This window comes from Falco biarmicus, chromosome 3 (assembly GCF_023638135.1).
Source record: "Falco biarmicus isolate bFalBia1 chromosome 3, bFalBia1.pri, whole genome shotgun sequence".
Taxonomy (NCBI): Eukaryota; Metazoa; Chordata; class Aves; order Falconiformes; family Falconidae; genus Falco; species Falco biarmicus.
Genome location: NC_079290.1, coordinates 91048554 through 91068497, shown reverse-complemented (window position 1 = coordinate 91068497; position 19944 = coordinate 91048554). Strand labels below are relative to the sequence as shown.

General features: G+C 42.0%; 2 protein-coding genes across 2 annotated transcripts; both read right to left on the bottom strand.

The window, feature by feature from the left end:
• Nucleotides 1-700: 700 nt before the first annotated feature.
• Nucleotides 701-9241, bottom strand: LOC130145549 (heterochromatin-associated protein MENT-like). Its single transcript, XM_056330449.1, has 8 exons — nt 9106-9241; nt 7600-7776; nt 6591-6677; nt 6049-6186; nt 5383-5500; nt 4530-4672; nt 3298-3465; nt 701-2227 (listed from the first exon to the last, which is right to left on the bottom strand). The coding sequence occupies exons 1-8, from the start codon at nt 9181-9183 to the stop codon at nt 1817-1819; spliced, it is 1320 nt and encodes a 439-aa protein (XP_056186424.1). The 5' UTR covers nt 9184-9241; the 3' UTR covers nt 701-1816.
• Nucleotides 9242-11616: 2375 nt separating this feature from the next.
• On the bottom strand, nt 11617-19620 carry LOC130146083 (serpin B10-like). Its single transcript, XM_056331794.1, has 8 exons — nt 19544-19620; nt 18251-18428; nt 16874-16987; nt 15113-15247; nt 14591-14708; nt 14068-14210; nt 13380-13535; nt 11617-12511 (listed from the first exon to the last, which is right to left on the bottom strand). Exons 2-8 carry the CDS (start codon nt 18416-18418, stop codon nt 12107-12109), a joined length of 1239 nt encoding a protein of 412 aa, XP_056187769.1. The 5' UTR covers nt 18419-18428; nt 19544-19620; the 3' UTR covers nt 11617-12106.
• Nucleotides 19621-19944: the final 324 nt, after the last annotated feature.

Sequence of the window (19944 nt, the reverse complement as noted above, 5' to 3'; positions counted from 1 at the left end):
ACACCGAAACAACAAACTCCTTAGTAAAGCTGAGTCGATAGCATAGAACTGGGCTGCACCAAGGGAGGTCCTGGATGACAGACAGCTGAACCCTGAGCTGAGGGTTACAGGCAAGGGAGGGCACTGATTTTAGAAGCAGCATTTTGTACAGAGAAGATGCAGGTATACTTTGCTGGGAGGGGATGTATTTCCAAATAGAATACCCTTTGTGGAGGGGGAGTGAGTTGCAATTACAGGTGGAATTTTGCTTAGAGTAAATTTTTTTACATTACCTCTCTCCTGCATTCAGATCTTGTTTTAGATAATATTCTCTGACGTGGTTAGAGCACCACAGTGGCTACAAAACTTTTATGCTATTCCTTATAGCCACAGGAAAGCACAACTGCTGCCCTCCCAAGCCAACAGAGGGAACTGGTGTTCTGGGCTAGAGGCTTTAGTCAGACTTTTAATTTCTAGTGTGTTGTGACAGGTATGTTTAGTAAATACCTAGGATAGCATGCTGAATAACAGTGCGTTTGGGGCTGTTTGAAGCCTAGTGGAACTAAGACACCAGTGCATTAAAGTGTCTCATCTTTGTCCATCAGGATGATGTGGTGATTGACTTGGAATGGCAAGAATGGAAACATACTGCAGCCATGTACCTTACCGGGTGCTCTAAGAGAACTGGGTAACTCAGTGTTTTGAATAATACAAACACAACTCCAAGTAAATTTATTGTATTAAATGCAGGTCATGGTAAAATTATGAAGTAAAACATCAATCAAAATCTCACTGGTGTTTCTGTCAATACCATGACTATACTCGCTGCGATGCACTCATTGGTCAATAATGCAGGTAGCAAGGAAGCTGGGCAGATGCTAGCTGTGAAACAGGTATAATTAGGCAAAATGAAAAAGAGGAAGCAGATCTGAATTCTGAAGGTCTTAGATTGCATATCAATAAGAGGCAGCAAGAAGGCATGTTACTTATAGTTTTCTAAGCATTTTTGCTGGTTGGACCTCTTAGCAACATTAAACTACAAAGTTTAGAAAAATTAGGAAAAAAAGCAAGGTGATTAGAAGTCACCAATTAAATGTTAAGGACTGGACCATTTTCCCTTGCTGCAAGCTGCAAGGACAGGAGAGAAGGAATGTAATGTGTCTATATACACATGGTGAGACAGGGGAAGGTAAGGGTCATTTTGAGATTATTCTGGGTTTGTATTAAATTCTGTTAATTTTCAACAGCCTTTAAATCTGAAATGAACATAAGGAAACTGCATTGCAATGCAAATGCAGGTTTCCCAGTGAGGAAAAGAGAGCTTACAGATTTCTGCAAGTTTGGGGTTTTTTTTCTTTCAGAGATTTTTTTTCATCTCTGGGAGATTCAAGACAATGAATGCATTTCACCTGAAGTCAGCATTTGGCATAGGGCTAGAGGATGGCCTGTGTGCAGACAGCTTTTATGGCTCCACCTTACTCTCCAACAACAAAGCCAGAAGAGCAGGTTTGATGCAAGGGAGCAAAATTCTGCACTCTGTTTTATGTGGAGGGCTGTCTCAGTAGGACAATGGAAAGGAGCAGCAGATGGGTGGTCTTTGAGGTACAGGGTGGCTTTTAGGTACTGCCTTACTTGAGGGGGCAAGAAAAAGGACATACACTTTTGGTATGTATGGCTACATGGCTTAAGGCTTAAGCTTTTAACACTGCAGTTCACATTTTTCCATTGAACAGTGAACCCTGCATGCTGTGTGGGAGCAAATAAAAACTCATTCTAGGGGAGAGCATTTTTCCATTGAACAGTGAACCCTGCATGCTGTGTGGGAGCAAATAAAAACTCATTCTAGGGGAGAGCAGAATCTGCCAAAAAAGAGGATGCTTTTGGATTTGTTGTGTCTGATGAAGAAAAGAAAAGGGTGGTCAGCTTTAAATTTCAGAGCATGGCTAACAGGTGGGCTTGTTACACTTGTATTTACAGTAGCAGCAGCTGCCTCAGTGCCATTCTCATCAACTGCAACAAAAGACTTGTGAAGAACTCTGGAGATCTGCACATCGCCCTTCTTAGCCATTCCGCTGAAATCAGCATCGCTGCCAAAGGCACTGTGCATTCCCATGCTGTTCAGCTTATCAGTGAGGTCATATCTCTCCTCTATTGAGAACTTAGGTAGATGCAGATCCACAAGAGTTGAGGTCATCTTCTCGGAATCAATCCATTCAGACAGCTTCTCATACGTCAGTTCTCTTTCCAGCTATCATTTAAGAAAGAGAAGGAATTTTGTTTGCCATGAAAAAACAGTTAACAACCTATTAATTAATCAATTTTATGGCAGTGTAATGAATTAAACCGTTTTTAAATGGCAAATTTAATATTAAGCTGAAAGCATGAACTATAAATTGGTTTTACTGATGACCAGAGGCAGAGTGTGCAACAAATACTTGAGACTTAATGCCACCAAGTTTTGAGCACCACCCCTGCCAAACTCATTGTAAAAGAAAGACAGGGCACTCAACAGCCCCCATTTTCTGAAGTAGTTCTTTCCTCTCTTTTAATTCAGTCTTGATGTGAAGGAAGTTGCTGGGAGATTGCTGGCTGTACAGCAGTTGGTTTAGCCCAGTTTCCTAGAAACAGATTTTAATATTGCAGGTATCTCCTTGGCAATTTTAAAACAAACTGCTTCCAGCAAAGCCTTACACTGCTGTCTGTGTCCTGGGCACTATGTCACCAGGGTTCAGCTCAGATCAAATGGAGGAGAGCAATGAATAGTATTCTTGACATGATAGATGCCAAGAATTTAACAATCTTGCAACCGTAGTAACTACAGCAATTATAGTAACTACTAAATTATTGCAGCAAATGTAGTCTCGTCAAAATCCTTGCTTTTCAGATAGCAAATGCATGTTGGGGCAAACAAAATGAGACTAAGATGGTGCATAAACTTCCAGGCCATGGAGAAGAGGTGTCTGTTTTCTCAGGAGGCTGTGACTACTTGTGCGGTACTGTCCCTCCTGAATGTCCAGTGAAGGGAGATTCTACCCTTACAAATCATGTAAGATTGGGTGTCAGTCTTGGCACTGTTGAAGAGCTAAGCATCGGATTATGCACAGTGTTGGCTGTCATCAGTTCTTACCAGACTAAGGGCACTCGGTGTGGAGGAACTTTCATGGGATTAGATAAGTATTAGAGGAAATGAATTCAGCTAGCGGAGGAGATCAAACAGCATGTCCTCAGAGGGGGAGATATGGTTGCCAGCCTGTCTGGGTTTGGGTTTTTTTTAACGACTGAATGGTTGTACGAAATGGATGTAGCATACTTTTTTACCTGTTCGAGACCTGTAGTGGTGTCTTTGATGTCATCAGGAAGGAGGATGAACATACTGAGTTCATGTTTCTCATATGGCAACTCGATCATTTTGGAATTCATTGTTTCCATGGTGAGAACTGGAAAGGTATGTCTCCTGTGCATCATCTTCACAGGCTTGGTCTTGTTCTGTAAAGTATTTATTTATAAGTAAGAAATCATTCCTTGGAAAGATGACAATGACTCAGTGCAGTGGAGGGAAACTTTTGTAAGCCGCTTTTACAACAGTGATTTGTCATTAATTTCCCCAAGTTTTTCTTGAGTGGACAATATTGCTTATCTTGGTGTTTGTCTCAGAGAATTTTGTTGGGGGCTGAACTGACCAATTTCTCTCTTCTCCCCAAAACATGCATAACAGCCCACAGAGGAGGAGGAAAAGAGTTAGAAACATCTGGAAGGATTAGAAGAATGGGGTAGGTATGGGATATGGGCTTACAACCCTACGGCAGAGAAACAGCTATGCTTTAAGAGGGTGAGTGTTGTGCAGTTTTTCTGCAGTCTCCTCTCTGGCAGTAAAAAGTGACTAGCTGATTGCCCTTTATGTCACAACCCCTAACAGAAGATAACACTAATGTCTGAGCAAAGGGGCTTATGATGATGGGAGTTTCTGGCAAGCAGTTGCCTTTGCAGAAGTATGCAACCTCTCTTTAACATTCAGGTAAGCAGCCGATGTCTACAAGCTAATCAGAAGGCAGAAGCTGCAGTTGGTGGAAATTGCACATCTTTCGATGTGAATTCATGCCTCTGGATACATGCCATTAACATTTTTTCTAGTCTCACCCAACTGCGCACCCATTCAGGGTACCCTGTTGCAGCTGTATCTGAGCGGGTACGTCTGTGCCTAGCTAGGCTACACACCACAGGTACCATACTCGCCCATGACATGGCATGTGGTTGCCGTCCATCAAGCCTGGACTCTCAAAGTCATGTTTTTATAATCTAGCCCTTTTAGCACTGTTTTACAAAATGATCTTAAGTGATTCTAGTGCTTTTGGAAACGGTAGCTGTTATCTGGATCTCTCTAACATTTACCTCAGCAGTATCTTAATGTTGTGGTGAGCTGAGCACTGCAACCAGCTTTTCACAGTCTAGTTACCACAGGGATACCTAAAAGACTTATGAAATCAAAAGATTGCAGCAGTAGGTGTTGTCATCAGGCTGTTTATGGTAAGAAGGATCGTGGAGGATCTTACCTTGCTCATTCGGAAGGGTTGCAGATCTGTAAATTCTTCCAGAAATTTCACTTTCCATTCTGCCTTGAAGTAAATGGCATTTACCAGGATCAGCTTGGTGTGCTTTGCCACATCTGGTGAATTCAGCAAATTCTTGATTTTGCCTTTTGAAATCAGAAGAGTCAGGTTTCATTCCAGTGCAGCACAGTGAGGGCATGTTTTAATTCTTTTTTCTCTTGGTTCAACTCCTTAGTAAAAAAGTCCATGCCTCAGTGCCATACTCCCTAAAATACTCCTGTGACATAAACCATTAGTTTGTTTACAGTTTCCAAAGCTGTTTTCTGCCTGGTTCTCCTGACTAGCTGACAGGGATCAACTCCTTCGCCAAAAAATGTCACAGCTTCGTGACAAGCAGCTAGAAGCAGAAAGCCATATACTGCCTCACCAGATGGTTATGCCAAGTAAAAGGCCAGCACCTCAGGGCAGCACAGGATGGTACAGCTAGGTAGTCATCCCCACCTGCCTTGGAGCACACTGGTAGGCAGAGGTGCTTCTTCCCTCTATATCCTCTGCCTGTGGTGCATGGGTGCAGCACCAGGGCAGCAGCTGTGCTTGAGGACCAGCTGACACAAAGCATGGCAGAGTTGATGGGAGCCTCCTCAGGGAGCTCGCAGAGGTCTGGATCTGGTCTTTGAAGCTGTTTAAGTGTGCTGTTCTTTCTCTGTCCTCCCCCTGCATCTCTGCTCACTGTCCACATTGGAAGACAGTACCTGGCTGCTGCAGTAGCACGTGGGGAAGCAAGGCCGCCTGCCCAAAGGCAATGGCAGGCTAACACAATAGGAGAGGAAAGATGCTGGGGTTGAGCTCAGCTTACCATCAGTTTGTTTTTCAACCCAAGCATTGATTTCCTTTCTGGATTGTTCTGGTGCTGTCTTAAAGTTGACCTTCTGTGGCTCTGCTTTGTAGTAGTTCTTACTGAGCTGTAGATATATCTGAAAAATAACCAAACCAAACAGAACCAAAAAAAAAAAAAAAAAAGTTCTATACTATACCAGATATTTCAGTCCCAAAGGGCAGTTCTTAACTCTTGGACTTCTTGATAGCTTCTTGGGCCTAGAAGAGGACTGCAGGATCTTGCTTGTTACTCTCTGTTGGACTGAGTTAACAGTTAAGAAATAACCAAAGGACAGAAAATTCCCCTCTTTGGTCCCCACTTTCATTTGGAGAAGTGGGGAAGGCTGTGCACATCCCATGGATGTGCCTATTTTAGTGTCTCATTTCCCAGTTCCAATTATTAAGGTTCCAATGATAAAGCCGTATTGCACAAAAAGGAATCCCTACACTACAGTCAAAGGGCAATGCAACCTGAAATTGTGTGAGCAGACTGACTGGTATATTCCAGTTAAGTTTGTCACTGGAATCCAGGGCTCTTATTTGCAGTATCCAGAGTCAGATTCAAACCTGTTCTATTCATGGCAGGCAATTAAAGTGAGAAATTTTTTTTGCACATTTTCATACTCCTCTCTGAGATTTAACTTACGGGCAGTAATGAGAAGGTTTTCTCCACATAAATACGGTTAGCACTTCTCAGTGAGTAGGCGGTTCTGGGTTTGTTGATGGCAGTCAGGAGTTCTTTGAAGCCAGAATGGATAGCTTCAGCTTGCCTGTGCTCAGGATCCTTGGGAAGAGAAATCATACATTCAGCAATTGTATTTTTGCATGAAGTTTTCAAAGTCATGCTAAGTCATTTGTGTGGGAGAGGGATTTGGTTCCACTCTCTTACCACTCTCGTGCTTATATTTTTCCAAATTTACCATCACTGCAATTTGCAGGGATCTGTTTATGACTGGATTAACTGATTTGCCATATAGCAAACCTTCCAGAGTATCACAGTGACTTGTCCTTCCATGTTTCTCAGAGTCTGAGTGAGTGAAAGGAACTGAACTTGAACCTGTTGTGAAGTATGTTGGGGTTTGTACTTTAAAAAGGGGTGCAGACAGGAAATACTGGACCCCTAAAGCTGTATCTGGACATTTTGATTCTGGAGATTCTTTATCTTGGGATTTCAGTTCTAATAGATACCATTTTTCTTCTCTTTGGTCTCCCCCGAGAAGGTCTGGCCACAGAAGAAGAGCTTTCAGTGCCTGCTGCTTGAGTGAAATGAAGAGCCTGCAAGCAGAGTTTCCAAAGGTAAGAAATAGGCATGAAGGAACTGGTGTGACTTAAAGCCGAATGGGAATCCAACGGTTGTCTTGTTTTGATCCTTATGATAACTCACTGTGCTGTCTGCTGCTTAGATGACTAATCAAAGGGATGCTGAAGCTGTAGTATAGGTAAATCCCATAGAGAAACAATGAGGAGCACTGTCCCCCTCCCAGAGCGCTGATGCAGTGCTCCTGTCTGCATGCTGCAAGGCTGAACTCCCTTCCACCGTTGTTGCTGTCAGCAACAGCAACGTGTCTGTGCAAACCCGAGTGGTTCTCCCATAATAATGGTACAAAATGTCTGCATGAGAGTGCGGTGACACAGAGAGTGCTGGCCAGTACTAAGCACCACAGCTCCCTCTGAGCCAGCAGTGTGCCCATGTGGCATTAGGAAGGGTTGGGTCAAGGGATGTGGAGATACCAAAGCCCATCCTGCTGGATTGTCAGGCAGCTGTTGAGGAAACCATAAATCTAGATAGAAAGATGCATGCTGGCCAGGGGAGAGAGGGAGGTTGCTGGGATCTGCAAGCCTCCTGCCAATTAGTTAGGAGCTACTGGCATCAGCTGTTTGCTTCTCAAAGGGAATATCCTATCTGTGACAGAATCATAGAATTACAGGATAAATTAGAAGGTGTAGAATAATTTAGAAGAAGTCAGGTTCAGAGAACCTCTGTGCCTAGTGTGTGATACCCACAGGGCACTTGCTCTTAAGGGAGATGTGGGGGATCTGCTATGAAATGAGTAAAATTTGCCATTCACGTTTCATTCTCTGGTCTGCCTTGGTTCCTTGTCATTGTGGTGGCAAGTTTTTCTATCTAATACTAAATTTTGCAGCCATTAGAGGAGCCAGGTATTGTATGGGGTGTACGCTTCACAGAGCAGCCTACCTCTGCCATCTCTGTTGCTGTATTCCCTTTTGCACCCAGGTACATCAGAGCTAGAGCAGATGATATGCTCCAAGGGGAAAAGAAAATGTTTTTGCCCTTGTTGGTCTCATCCAGCTTGTTAAAAATATCAACTGTAAACTTGCCAACTGATGTTGAGACCAGTTCCATGGCTACAACCTGGAAAGAGGCAAAAGGCAGAATTATATTATTTGAATGTTTAAAATTATGTACACAGTGTATATTAGTAAGAAATGTTACATGTTCAACTCAGTGCATTGGCACCCGATAAAACTAAGTTGTATGTTTTATCTTCCACACAGATACTGTTTGCTACCCAGACAAAGTCTTCCTATAATTGTACATAAGTCTTCTTTTATACAGCTGCAGTTTTCTTTGTGTTTCTTTCTGCCTTTGGTTTTCAAAAATGTGCAGATTTGTAAGCTGCATATTTTTCTTCTTTTTTGTCTTTAACTAATGATTTATCAAAGTAATGTTCCCAGGGGAATTTAAATGCAGGTTTAGTACATAGGTTCACAACACTCCTGGGTTTCTCCTGGGTTTAAATGGTTTAAAATTTACTTAATTTTGGATCTGTATAGAATTGAGAGCTGATACTGAGAAGGAATTTAGGCATATTTCTTAGCTCATGTGCTTTTCCTGGGAAGCCACCTGTTCTGAGTAGTATCATGAATAACTATAAAATAATAAACCTATTATTTGCCTTTATGCTGATGGAGTTTTATTCATGATGTGTACCTCCCATCCCTTCTGTATGTTCCAGCAATTTTATTTTCCCCAGAAACTGGCAGATCCCTTGAGGTTATGAGTATCGCAGACTTTAAGATATCTGCCCAGTGGTACCTGCCTCATGTTGTTTTTCAGTTAAGAGACCAGAAATGTTGTTGATGTTATTGCTGTTATTGTTGTTGTTGTTATTAAAATTTATATTTACGGAATGGAAAAACAGCAACTGTGGAGCAATCTCTGAAGTCTACAGGTATTTGTCAAGTGTTCAGTTGCCAAACCCCTACAGTTCTTCTGGCAGTCAGCGTGCTGTCAGTACCAAATCTGTAACACAGAGTGATTTTCTTTCCTTGGGGAACACAAGCAAGAGAGCATCAGGATGGAAATTTCTCTGTTTTCCGCTAATGAATACTTGCCTGAGTCCCTGGCCTGATAACATGCAGTGCTGTGCCTTTGCAGAATGGAAATAGCCTTTGCTTCACCTGAAGTATAGGACTCTTTTATCAAACTGAAGATTTTAATTTATAAGCCTGTTACTGCCCTAAGAAAACTTTCCTTTTTGTGATCAGTTCTGCCCCAAATTAGCAGTTTTCTTTAGCCTCACAGATTTATTTTCTCTAAGGGTTGGCATCTAGAGAAACATGAGGCAAGAATAAGGCACTATAACACTGGTATATTACAATTTCCTATACAGTCATGCAAGCCACAGATAGCTGTTTTTAAAGCATCAGAGAAGTTACTTAAATTTGTTGAAGTATTTACCTTTAATCCTGTGGGAGAGAAGACTTCGGTCCTGTCCTCGGTCAGGTTCTGTGTTTGTGTGCTAAGCAATGAATACATTTAGAAATACAGTGCAGTAGCTTGCACCTCCCTTTCCTTTTCCCCTACACCCAGGTTGTTTCTGCCTACCCAAAGATCCTTTCTAACACATCCCCAAAAGGTCTTGTGTAATTTTGTCCTCTTTGTTGACCTTGTCACTTTTCAGTTTTAAACTTTTCAAAAGGACAATGGAATTAAAATCTCAGCTCTGCTGTTACACCACAATGTTCTACTGACAGGATAGCAGAACAATTCACCTATTCCAATGGTCTTCTGGTTTTGTGGAGACAACTGCTCTGTTGTTTAAAATAAATGACTAGTAAAAAGGTTACACAACTAGAATGCTTGGGTTTGGTTTCTGGATGTAAGCAGATATTGTAAGCCTGATTCTCCTCTCTGGCTTTGTACAGCTGTGACTCCTGAGTTTCAAATGGGGTACGTCAGCATAAAATGTCAAGTTTAGTGATTGAATTAGACACTGTGGGTCCAGCTTGAGACTGACGATCATTTGGAGCATAGGCAGAGGCAAAGCCATGAGGGACCTTTCAGGGTAAGGGGTGGACACCCCACTGGTTGTGTGGGTGAAGGAATCTCACTGCAGCCATGGCTGGGAACCATGTGAGAGAAACACTGCAAACACTGAGTGCGCAGTACTTGCATGTAGTGAAGGAGAACAAGGACTGAAACAACCCTGGGAGGACTTGAGCAAGGATGGAGTGAAAAAATACAACAAGGGCAAAAATGGCACAGTAGTTATCACTCTGCAGTCCCAGAAGAGAACAAGGCTGCTGTTGGGTGATGGAAGAAGGTGGTGGCAACAACTGTAAGACCCTGGGGAACAGGGGAAGGGGAATGGAGGAAAGGAAGGAAACTACTGTGTGCTAAGCATTTTGCTGCAAGCCTGATTACAGGAACAGAGTGGGTCAAGTTTTCTAAAAAGTGGTAGAAATCAATGTTGTGCAAGGCAATGAAGAAACGCCAGAAATCAAGTAAGTGTTGGTTTTAGTATGATGAGTAAGTCCTTAAGAAATCAGGAGAGCAGAAAGGTCAGCTGAATGGTTAGGTGGTGGGAAAACCCAAGCCAGGAGACTCCAAGTCCCAAAGAAGTATGCCAAGAGTGAGCAAACTAGCTCCCCTTGCTGATCAGGATGCAAGGATGCCAGGCAGGATGAGCAAGGGAGGTGGCAAGGCAGAATGGCTGTTAACAAGAGAGAGAAAATCACGTAGTTTAATTGAAAGGGACATCCAGGTTTCACCCTCCTGCTTGGAGCAGGGCCATCAGTAGATAAGGTCAGCCACAGCCCTTCCAAGGACGGAGATTCCCCAGCCTTTCTGGGCAACCTTCTCCAGTGCTGTGCTGCTCACCCTGGGAAAAGGTTGTTCCCTAATGTGCAACTCACCCTTCAAGTGTTGTGGCCATTGCCACTTGGTAATTACCTGGCACTGCCAAAGGGACATTAACTCTGTCATCTTTGCAGTCATGCTTAGAATAGTTGAAGGGGAGAGAAAAGGTGACTCACTTTTCCATTGACTTTAAAGCTCTGTGAGTGGGTTTGGGTGCATGCTGCCATGGTTTTGTTCCTGCTCAGCCCTCTAGGTGTGGCTTTCCTGTCTTTATTCCTGAGGCACATCAGGAAGTGCTTAAGAGATTTGGCCATGGGGACATGAAGCCCTTGCATTAGGTGAAGCAGAGGATGGCAGAATTGCACCTGAACACAGAGGGATCCTGTGTCATGTTTCCCAGCTGAGACAGACAGAAGGCAGTGCTGTTGATGTTGTATGGGGGTATGGGGACAGAATAAAGAACTTGCTTCACAACACTTTCCTATGCTCCTTGTCATTTGGGAAGCAGAGCCAGAAGGGACTTTGGCATCAGCTGGCCTCATGGAAGAAAATGGACTCAGTGACAGTCAGCAGTCTCCTCTCTGTCAAAAAAAGGGAGGCCTGCCATCCCCAGAAGAGCTGCTTCTAGTAAGATGCTGTTGGTGTGTGCAAGTGTGGTAAGACATTAGTCCTTTGCTCTCTATTGTGAATTCAGAGAGTTAGGAGCATCCCCTGCAAACATGCATGACTGACTAGGACACTCTTAGGAGAAAGAGTTGTGACAGAAGTACATGTGTACTGGGAGATTTGTGTGTAACCTTTCAGAAAGCGCTTAGGGACTTAGTAGTACAGGCTTGATTCTCCAATTTGATCTTGCCTCAAGCCAGTGAAATAAGTGGCAAAGGAAAATGAGAGTAGAGCAGTGCAGTGCTGGGCTGGCAACAGTGCTGAGTGCATGGAAAGGTACAAACAAGAAGATTTCATGGCATATGTTTTCTCTTCCTCCAGTTCTATAGTGCTGTTGGATATTATCCAGTCGCTGTGGGACAGAGATTAGAATGTACACCTGTTATTCCCTTTGCATGCAAGAAAGAAGCACCAGTATCAGCAACAGAGAGGATTCTGCAGGTTTATTTCATTACCAGCTGTGCCAAGCTGCAAACCTGGTACAGAACTGACAAGAATGTGGATGAGGTAGCCCTCCTGGGATGACCAGCTTAGTGAGCTGAAACTGACGGAGATGCAGCAGCATTCTGCAGAAAGGAGTTTTTCCTGGTTTTTTCTTCTTACATACCAAAGCAAGTGCGTTGGGACTTACTGGTTTAGATCAACTTAGTCTGTTTTGCATTGTGGCAGTTCTGGTTCAGAAAGCACTGAAAAAATGCATCAATGTTGTTTTGTGTACAGTTTGGTGCTTATAGCATCATGCTACCACTTTCAGGTTCTTTGGTCAGGAAAATGAGCCAGAGGTGTGAATTCCGGGTTATTTTTAACATGTACTTTCTGAGAGATTTGAAAAAAGTGCAGGAAAATTAAGAAGTGCACAGACTGTTCAGATGCTCTTCATGGTATTTTGTTCATTATTGTTGTTGCAAGAGCCTGTTTAGTAATGGTCATGTTTCTAGGGGGAAGAGAACCTTCCCAAGAAGAGGATACTCTTGGTCTTGTTGTGCCTGATAAAGAAGAGGAAAGGATGATCTGCCACAAAAATAACAGCAGCACCAAGACTTCGTGATGCCAGTGCTGCTGAGCTGGCAGCTGCTGCCTCTGTGCCTTCTTCATTGACTTCCAGATAACACTTGTGAAAAGCTTGTGACAAAAACAAATCATTGTTCTCTGATATTCCTGTGAAATCAGCTTGACCTTCAGTGAAGGCATCTTGCATCCCCATCCTGCTCAAAGTAGATTTGAGGTCATATTTCTCTTCTAACGAGAACCTGGGTAGATAAACTTCCATTTTTATTTTCTCCATTAGTTCTGGGCTGGTCCATGCAGACAAGTTTTCAAAACTCAATTCTCTTTCTAGCTGCAGTTGGTAAAAGAAAATCAGAAAATTAGACTCTTTAAAAACCTGTGCCCTAAGAGCTTTTTCTTCTCTTTTCCTAAACGGGGAACATTTCAAGCTGTTGTAAGAGTACCTGAAAAACAGGAGTGTAAGACCAGTTTGGAGATCTTTTTGACTAAAGGAGTATGTTGCTCTAAGGTAGGTCAATGCAGTATTTGAACTGTTCTCAGTAACTTTCAGGAATATAGCAGGATTAAATAGTTGTAGAAGAAAAACATCCGTGTCAAGTAACAATAGTCTGGTTGATTTGCTGTTCACATTTCTGTCTTCCCTACATTTTAGAATTTAATGAAAAAAGCTTTTTTTCTACAGCACACCCACTAACACAATGGTGAGAATTTAGTGTTTATTATTAAAAGGCAAAATCAGTCTCTTTACAGAAGGTGGCAGTGTCCATATGTATTAGCTCTGGGCATGCTGGAAAATAATGGAAGCTGCCCAATTTGTGGTGGTTATTTTTCATTTTTTGGAATGAAATCATATCTATCTGAATCAGTATGGACAGTGGATCTCAGCAGGGCTGGCTTTCCGGCCTCCTTTTTGTTCAGCTGGAAGAAGGCCAGTCTTGTGTGGTTTGGGTTACCTGCTTCCAGGACTGATCACTGGGAACCACAGAAGTGCCAGCTGCCAAGAATAAGAAATCTAGTCTGAGTTCCAAAAGGTTCAAGTTCACAGTGCTAGAACAAGTTTGGGATTTGCTTTTCCTTGAGCCTGATCAGTACCCTCCTTCCTAGAAGCATGACTGCAGCAAAGTCTTTTACCTCACACATGCATAAAATAATTACACCCTTGGTTTTTTTCAGATTATTTATGTTCTCAGTTGCTTTACCTTTCGTAGACTGGTGATGTCGCTTGGTAGCAGGATAAACATGCTGAGGTCATTATTAACGTATGGAAGCTCAAGAACATCAGTCTGGACGGATTCTATGTAGGTCCAGTTAAATTTATCACTCAGGTACATCATGGGCACTGGTTTAGTCGTATGCTGCAACAAATCAAATTACATGTTTGCCATTTGTACTCTGACTGAACAGCAAAGGACTGAGGTAAAGTAGCACAGTGGAGGCTTATAGTATTTAGCCTACAAGCTGCCCAGCGTGTCTGAAACATCGTTATGGCTCCAAGTGGTAGGACACAGGGTCTGCAGAGGACCCCATATTTTCTGGAAAGGCACTTGGAGTCTAGGCAGGCTGTCTTAAGCTGTCTCAGAGGACACCCATCATAGGAAGCTGTATTCCGCTCTGATTTGTCACGCGGATAGAAATGAAAATGTAAAGAACTAACCCATACAGTTTTGTTCACCGTTTTGTTTTTTCCTGCCTTCGGAGAATGGAAGGTTGTTTCAGGTCAGCCTCTGACAATTTTACTTGCTAGTATGTGTGCGCTGAAGATGTGGTGAAGAAAATATACTGAATGCTTTACATGCAGTAACTTGAATGCTGCATGGATTTAAAGATCGACAGGAATTTCTCTCCCCTATCTTTTTCAGTAGGATACAGGGCAGGATATTCCCATACCGTGTTTATTCTGAAAGGCCTTTGCCTTGTTGCTTCAGCTTCAAACTTTGTTGCCCAGTTTCCTTTGAAGTACAGTGCATTTATCAGGACTAGCCGGGTGAGTGAATCTATGGATCCAGGAGGCAGTAGATTCTGAATTTTGCCTAGAGAAAACAGAAGGACATTTACACATTTATACAGTTTTACTGTTTTGATGTAAGTGTTGGCACAGTTTCTGAAGAGATAAGCCAGGGAAATTGTAAGTGCCGATATGGCATGTGCCTAGCTTGAGATTATTCACAAATAGGTGGTTACTGAAGTAATCTTGATTTGCAAAGAAGAGTAAGCCACATTCCTCCCACATTCTGATGGAAGACACTGATTTTAGTAAGAGCTAGGCAGTAGATGACTACTTTAGGAAAACTGATCTGATTTACCTTTCTGAGGTGAATTGTTTACCTGCCTTGGGCCCCTTGGGTACAGAGACTTTGTTCAGTGCTGAAATGCTTCTTTCTGAATTGGGAGAGGAGAGGCTGGAGCTTACCTTCAGTGTGGTGTTCAACCTTGGAATTGATCTCTCTCCTGATTTCATCTGCTGCTCCCACAAAGTCAACTGATTGTGGCTCTGAATTGTAATATCTCTTGGCTAACTGTAAGTATTCCTGCAGATGCAAAAGAGACACCTGTCTTATGTTACCTACCAATATGAATGCTAATAAATGACTACAGCCAAACAGAGGGAAGACACAGTAAAAATTACACAGACTACAAGCACAGCATTTTGTCAAAGGAACAAAGTATTTTTTAGTGGAAATACTCAATTTACATATTCTCACCTAACTACATCTGCAAATCACTCCGAAATTAGATGAACATCCCATAAAACTAAAATTTTAGTGCCCAGCATCTCAGGAAAATTCTCATACAAAACATTTGTGTTAAGGATAACAGCAGGATTTGCAGATGTAATGAAAATATTTAGAAGTATATGGTTTATGGTATGTTGTCATAGATAGATCATAAAGGTTAAATGGCAAGGCATAATCTGAATAAATGGCCTACCTACCTTGTTGAAAGGCAATGATTTTTCTCCATATAACTGGTTGACACTTTTAAGCATGTAATTTTTAGTGGGTTGGTTGATTTCAAAGTTGAGTGCTTTAAAACCAGTATGGATATTATCCAATTTGCCCATTTCTGTCTTGGAGAAAAGGAAAACAAGATGTTATTAATCTGTTGTGTAAATTAGTTCAAAATTTCTAATTTTTTCCTTCGCACAGCTCCAAGTAAAGTGTTTCTATTCAGGTGATCTGTTACCTCTATTAGCACACAAGAGGTGTTCAAAACTGGGCAGTTATTAAAAGGAGCATTTGAAAGTATTAAAATTTGCAGATGTGATATAGACACTGCAAGTCTTTCAGAATGCAAGCATTAAGAGCCTGAAGTATGTAAAACACTTAAGGGTTCGTAAGTAGAGGTTGTGAAACTAAGTATGTCCAGAGAATGAGGGACAGACTGTAACTGCTAAACAATGCATGAAGATCTGGCTGCATGATTCCTTTCATTTATGGAAGTCGGCTGTGTTACATGGAAATTTTGCCCCTGCATTTCCTAATCTTGCTTTTAATGTTAATATTTTGTGATTTTTTTAAATGTTGCAGTAATTGCAGTACATTCTTTATATTGAAGTAGCAGGATTAAGTGAATGTGGGCTTAAACTCATCAATGACCTTGAGGAAATTAAGCTGTGAATTAGTAAACTAAAAATCTGGACCTGTGTTCTATTCATCTTGTCATTACGTCAGAATCAGAGGCCTGAACAGACACTTAAATTTCTGAACTATTAGAAAGATCCCTTTGTCCTATCCACAGCACTCTGTAATTCTTACAATTTGGACAAACATCACTCACGAAGAACAGTCCCTCTCCTGTTCATGGTGTGCAAATGGGTTGTTGACATAGCCCCTAAAATAAATCTTCCCACCATGGGAAGAGGGATTTGGCTATGGGGATGTAGATCCAAGTGCCCATTCATCAGAACTTGTGGCTACTGGGGCTTTGCGGGCAGATTGCAGTCCCACAAAAAATAAGGATGATGGGAAAGAGCAGGGAGGAATTGTCAACAGGGACAAACAGCCTTTACTGACTCAGAGGGATTACATTTGTTTTTCCATATTTTTCTATGTTAAATTACATATACTTTGGTATAAGACGCCTGCCAGTATGTCAAAGAAGTATCTTGGGAATATAATGATTTCCATTTCTCTAAGATTTTTTGCAAGCAACTGATCTACCTTAGGAAATTCCAACATGTCAATTTGCTTTGTTAACTACTCAACTGAAATGGAAACTGATTTCTGAAACATCAGACACGGACGGGTAGCCTGTAAAAGTTAATGTTCTAGTTTTTGTTGTCTTGATGCTGCAATCAAATGTGCGGAAGGGCAGCTTTGTCCTTGCGATTAGCTCTCTGAGGTAGGAACTGTGCCTGTTCAAAGAACACGTTGATAAATAGCTAGCTACGGGTAATAATTTGACAAAGAAATCTCTCCTCAAACTAAAGGAAAAAGATCAAGACCTCTATTGACAGAGAATGGTAACTTTAAATTTTACAGATTTGAGGTTAGCTTTTGTAATTCTGCCTAAAAAGGGGAAGCATGTAGTAAGTATTGCATTAGGTGAAGGTATCACAGGATGCGGTACCAATTCATTGTGGACACTGCATCTGAGGAAGGCAACCATAAGCAAATGCAAATGTGGAAGGAAGATACAAGCAAGAGAAGATGTGACCATGCCCATAGCTTGATCACTAGACTTGGTGAAATACCTTCTGGAAACAAGCAGATCGATTTGATAGATGCTCTTCCGCTCTATAATAGACTTGCATTTTTATGGTTGTGGTGACATTTCTGGCTCCTTCAACTTTGTTAAAGTGAAGTACCTATAGTGGAAAAAGCAATAATAAACGCGGCGATAGATTAGTGATGTCATGAGACTGGTGATGAAGAAAGTCAAACTCAGACTTTATTCTTGTGCCCAGTCCTGACTGAGTAATGTAGTCTTTGGTTAGGTCTTGAGGCCCATGTGTACAAATTGGCTTGTGCATGCCAAGCTGAGGGCTGCAGAGCAAAACTCTCATGTACCTACCCTTTCTAGAGGAATCTGCCTGCTTCGAGTTATGCCCTGAGCTGGCCAGTTAATACCTGGGAAGAGCCAATTATCTCCAGATGGAGACTCCCAAAGTCTAAACGAAGCGCTGCCTTGTGTCAGAAAGCATGAAAATGATGCAAGCCGTTTCGTGCCTTAGATCCCTTGCTCTGGGCATGTGCACCTTACCTGGGCTACCAAGGGTGTGTCCAGCCTTGGAATGTTTTTCAGAAGAGCTATGCCTTTTTGTTTCTTTGTTTTCCTGTCTTTCTAGCAGAAGATCATTCCTTTCTTTCTTACCCTACTAGCCCTCTTCTGTCCTGTCAATCAAGAGTTAAATCACTGCCTTAGCAGGTGGGACAACTGCCTTAGCAGGCGAACACTGACAAAGTTCACCTCCTGCAACAGGAGCTGGGTAACCGTGCACTGGGCTGTGCTCACTGCCACCTGCTGAAGCTGGGAACTTTGCACAAATACAACTTAGGGATTTCAGTAAGTGATTTTCCCTGTAAAATACATACCCCAAAGAAATGTTTGTAATCTCACCGTGTTTCTTCTCCGATATTCTTAATGTGGATTTATGTTTAGCAAAGTGCAAAACTTACAGTAATTATAGGGGAGAGTCATTTTTTGGGGGGGGGCATTTCCAAAGAGACGAGACATAAGATGGAAACTGTGGCAGAGCAGAAGGAGAATCCAGGTCTCCCACTCCCTGCTGAGTGCTCAGGTTATGGAGCTTTGGGATAAAGATCGCTTATTTCTTCTGGTGAGGTTTAAAAGGAGACAGTGCCACCAGTGCCACTTTTCTCATTTGCTGGGGGCCTGTTTCCAGAGGCTAGAGTAAACTATTTCCTTGGCCTGCACAAGCAGAGGACCAGTCAGTTCATTGCAGTGCACGTCAGGAGAAACGGGAGCTAGCATATGTGTATAGAGTTTTGATGAGTAATTTTTCTGCTTATGGCTTTCCTCTGTTCCATCACAGTAAATTTCTTGCATAAAGGCTGTTATTCCAAAAGATCAACCCTTTCAGACAGTACCTTTTGAAGCCTAGACTCACCTTTGCCATCTGATCTGCAGTGTCACCTTTGGCTCCCAAATAAACAGTAGCCAGGGCAGATGAAATACTCAAAGGGGAGAACAAAATGTTCTTGTCGCCCACTTCTTGACACTCATGTTTGAAAAAGTCAAGAGCAAAGCTTGTGTTTGCTTTACTCAAAGCTTCCATTGTAACAAACCTGCACAGAAAGGGAGAAAAGATGCTATTAGTGAACCACTATAGTTCACATATATATAGCTATGTGTCTGCAAGTTTCTCTTCAGTTTTTGAACTTTCTTTTGTGATTTAAAAGCTTTCTAAAAGTATTTATCCATATGAAGAATGAGGAGGATTGACTATTATAAAGTCATATGAGGTTTAGCACGTCCCGTTTCACTGATGACACTAGCTATCATTTAAGTTAGAGGAAAAGCAGTCTCCAAGCTTGTTTTGTGTTTGTTCACCAGGACATACATTGCACTGTCCTTTACAGCATCTTGAAGTGACAGTTGTTAAAGTTACTTATCAGAAGTTACTTATCAGTGCCTGGGCTAGAGGATACTGAGAGACTGTCCCTTATAACAACTTTTATGCTTCAGTTTGTGCAAGCACCTTGTGATGCTCAATTCTGTAGTGAACAAATACTCTAGTAATAGTAACGGTCAAACTGTTCCTTTAGGACAGGACAAAATACTGCTTCCAATGCTTGGGCAAGCAGCACCCCAACTATTGCATGCTAAGCACCCTGAATTCCCTTTTGGACTTTCAAAAATGTCCTGAAACTGTCTTGCAGGGCTAGCCCAGATCCTATCTTCCCAGTTCTTCTGCAGGACGAGGTTTCCATATTCAGTAGACCACAAATGCTGCTATTTGTCATTTGCATTTTAGTTTTAGCTGAGAGCTCTAGGCAGGGCCTAGGAGCTAGTCTGGTTGGTATAGCATGGCCTTAGAATAAAGACAGTTTGTATCCTGCGTAGCTTGCAAACCAGAAGCTGACCTGATGTTCATAAGAACTGAAGAGCACAAGAACAAATTAGCTGACTTACGCAAACACAGTGGTTCTTACTCTGCTGATATATATGCTGGCCAGTGAACTCTAGAAATCAGAGCACTCTGTACAATAAATTACTCTTCCTGTACATTTTTAAGACTTCTACCTTCTAGACCATGGCCTGTGCAATCCTAGTAAATTACGTTCCCAAGCATTTGTTTCCAGTTCACATCCCTGCTTCCTTTTTCTCTATGCATTTGTCAACAAAGCAACATCATCCAAGAGTATATGAGATAAATAATCTCTAGAAATCATTACAGTACCTTGTTTTGTGCAGGGAAGAACACTGCTGCTCCGCGTGTCTCCAAGATTTCTGCAGTTCACATGAAAGGTAGGGTGAATTTATAGTGTGTCTGGCCAGTTCTGCAAAGGTTCTTATGACTCATGACTGTGCAATTTATTATGCCCTGAAGGCCACATCCCTGTGGAAGAACTGAATCATCTCAAAGTAGGATGTGAAGTGGAGAATGATACTATACAAAAACCTTACAAAACTGACTGCAGAAATATTTCTATAAATACTTTTCGTGGCAACAGGCTAGTAACAGCTTGAACCCACACTTTAAACAACCTTCCTTTTGTGGTTTGGAGGGTTTTAAAAAAAGCAGTTGCTGACCCACTTCTTTTATGATTTGTCTAATAGAAATTATTTCTGAGGAACAGA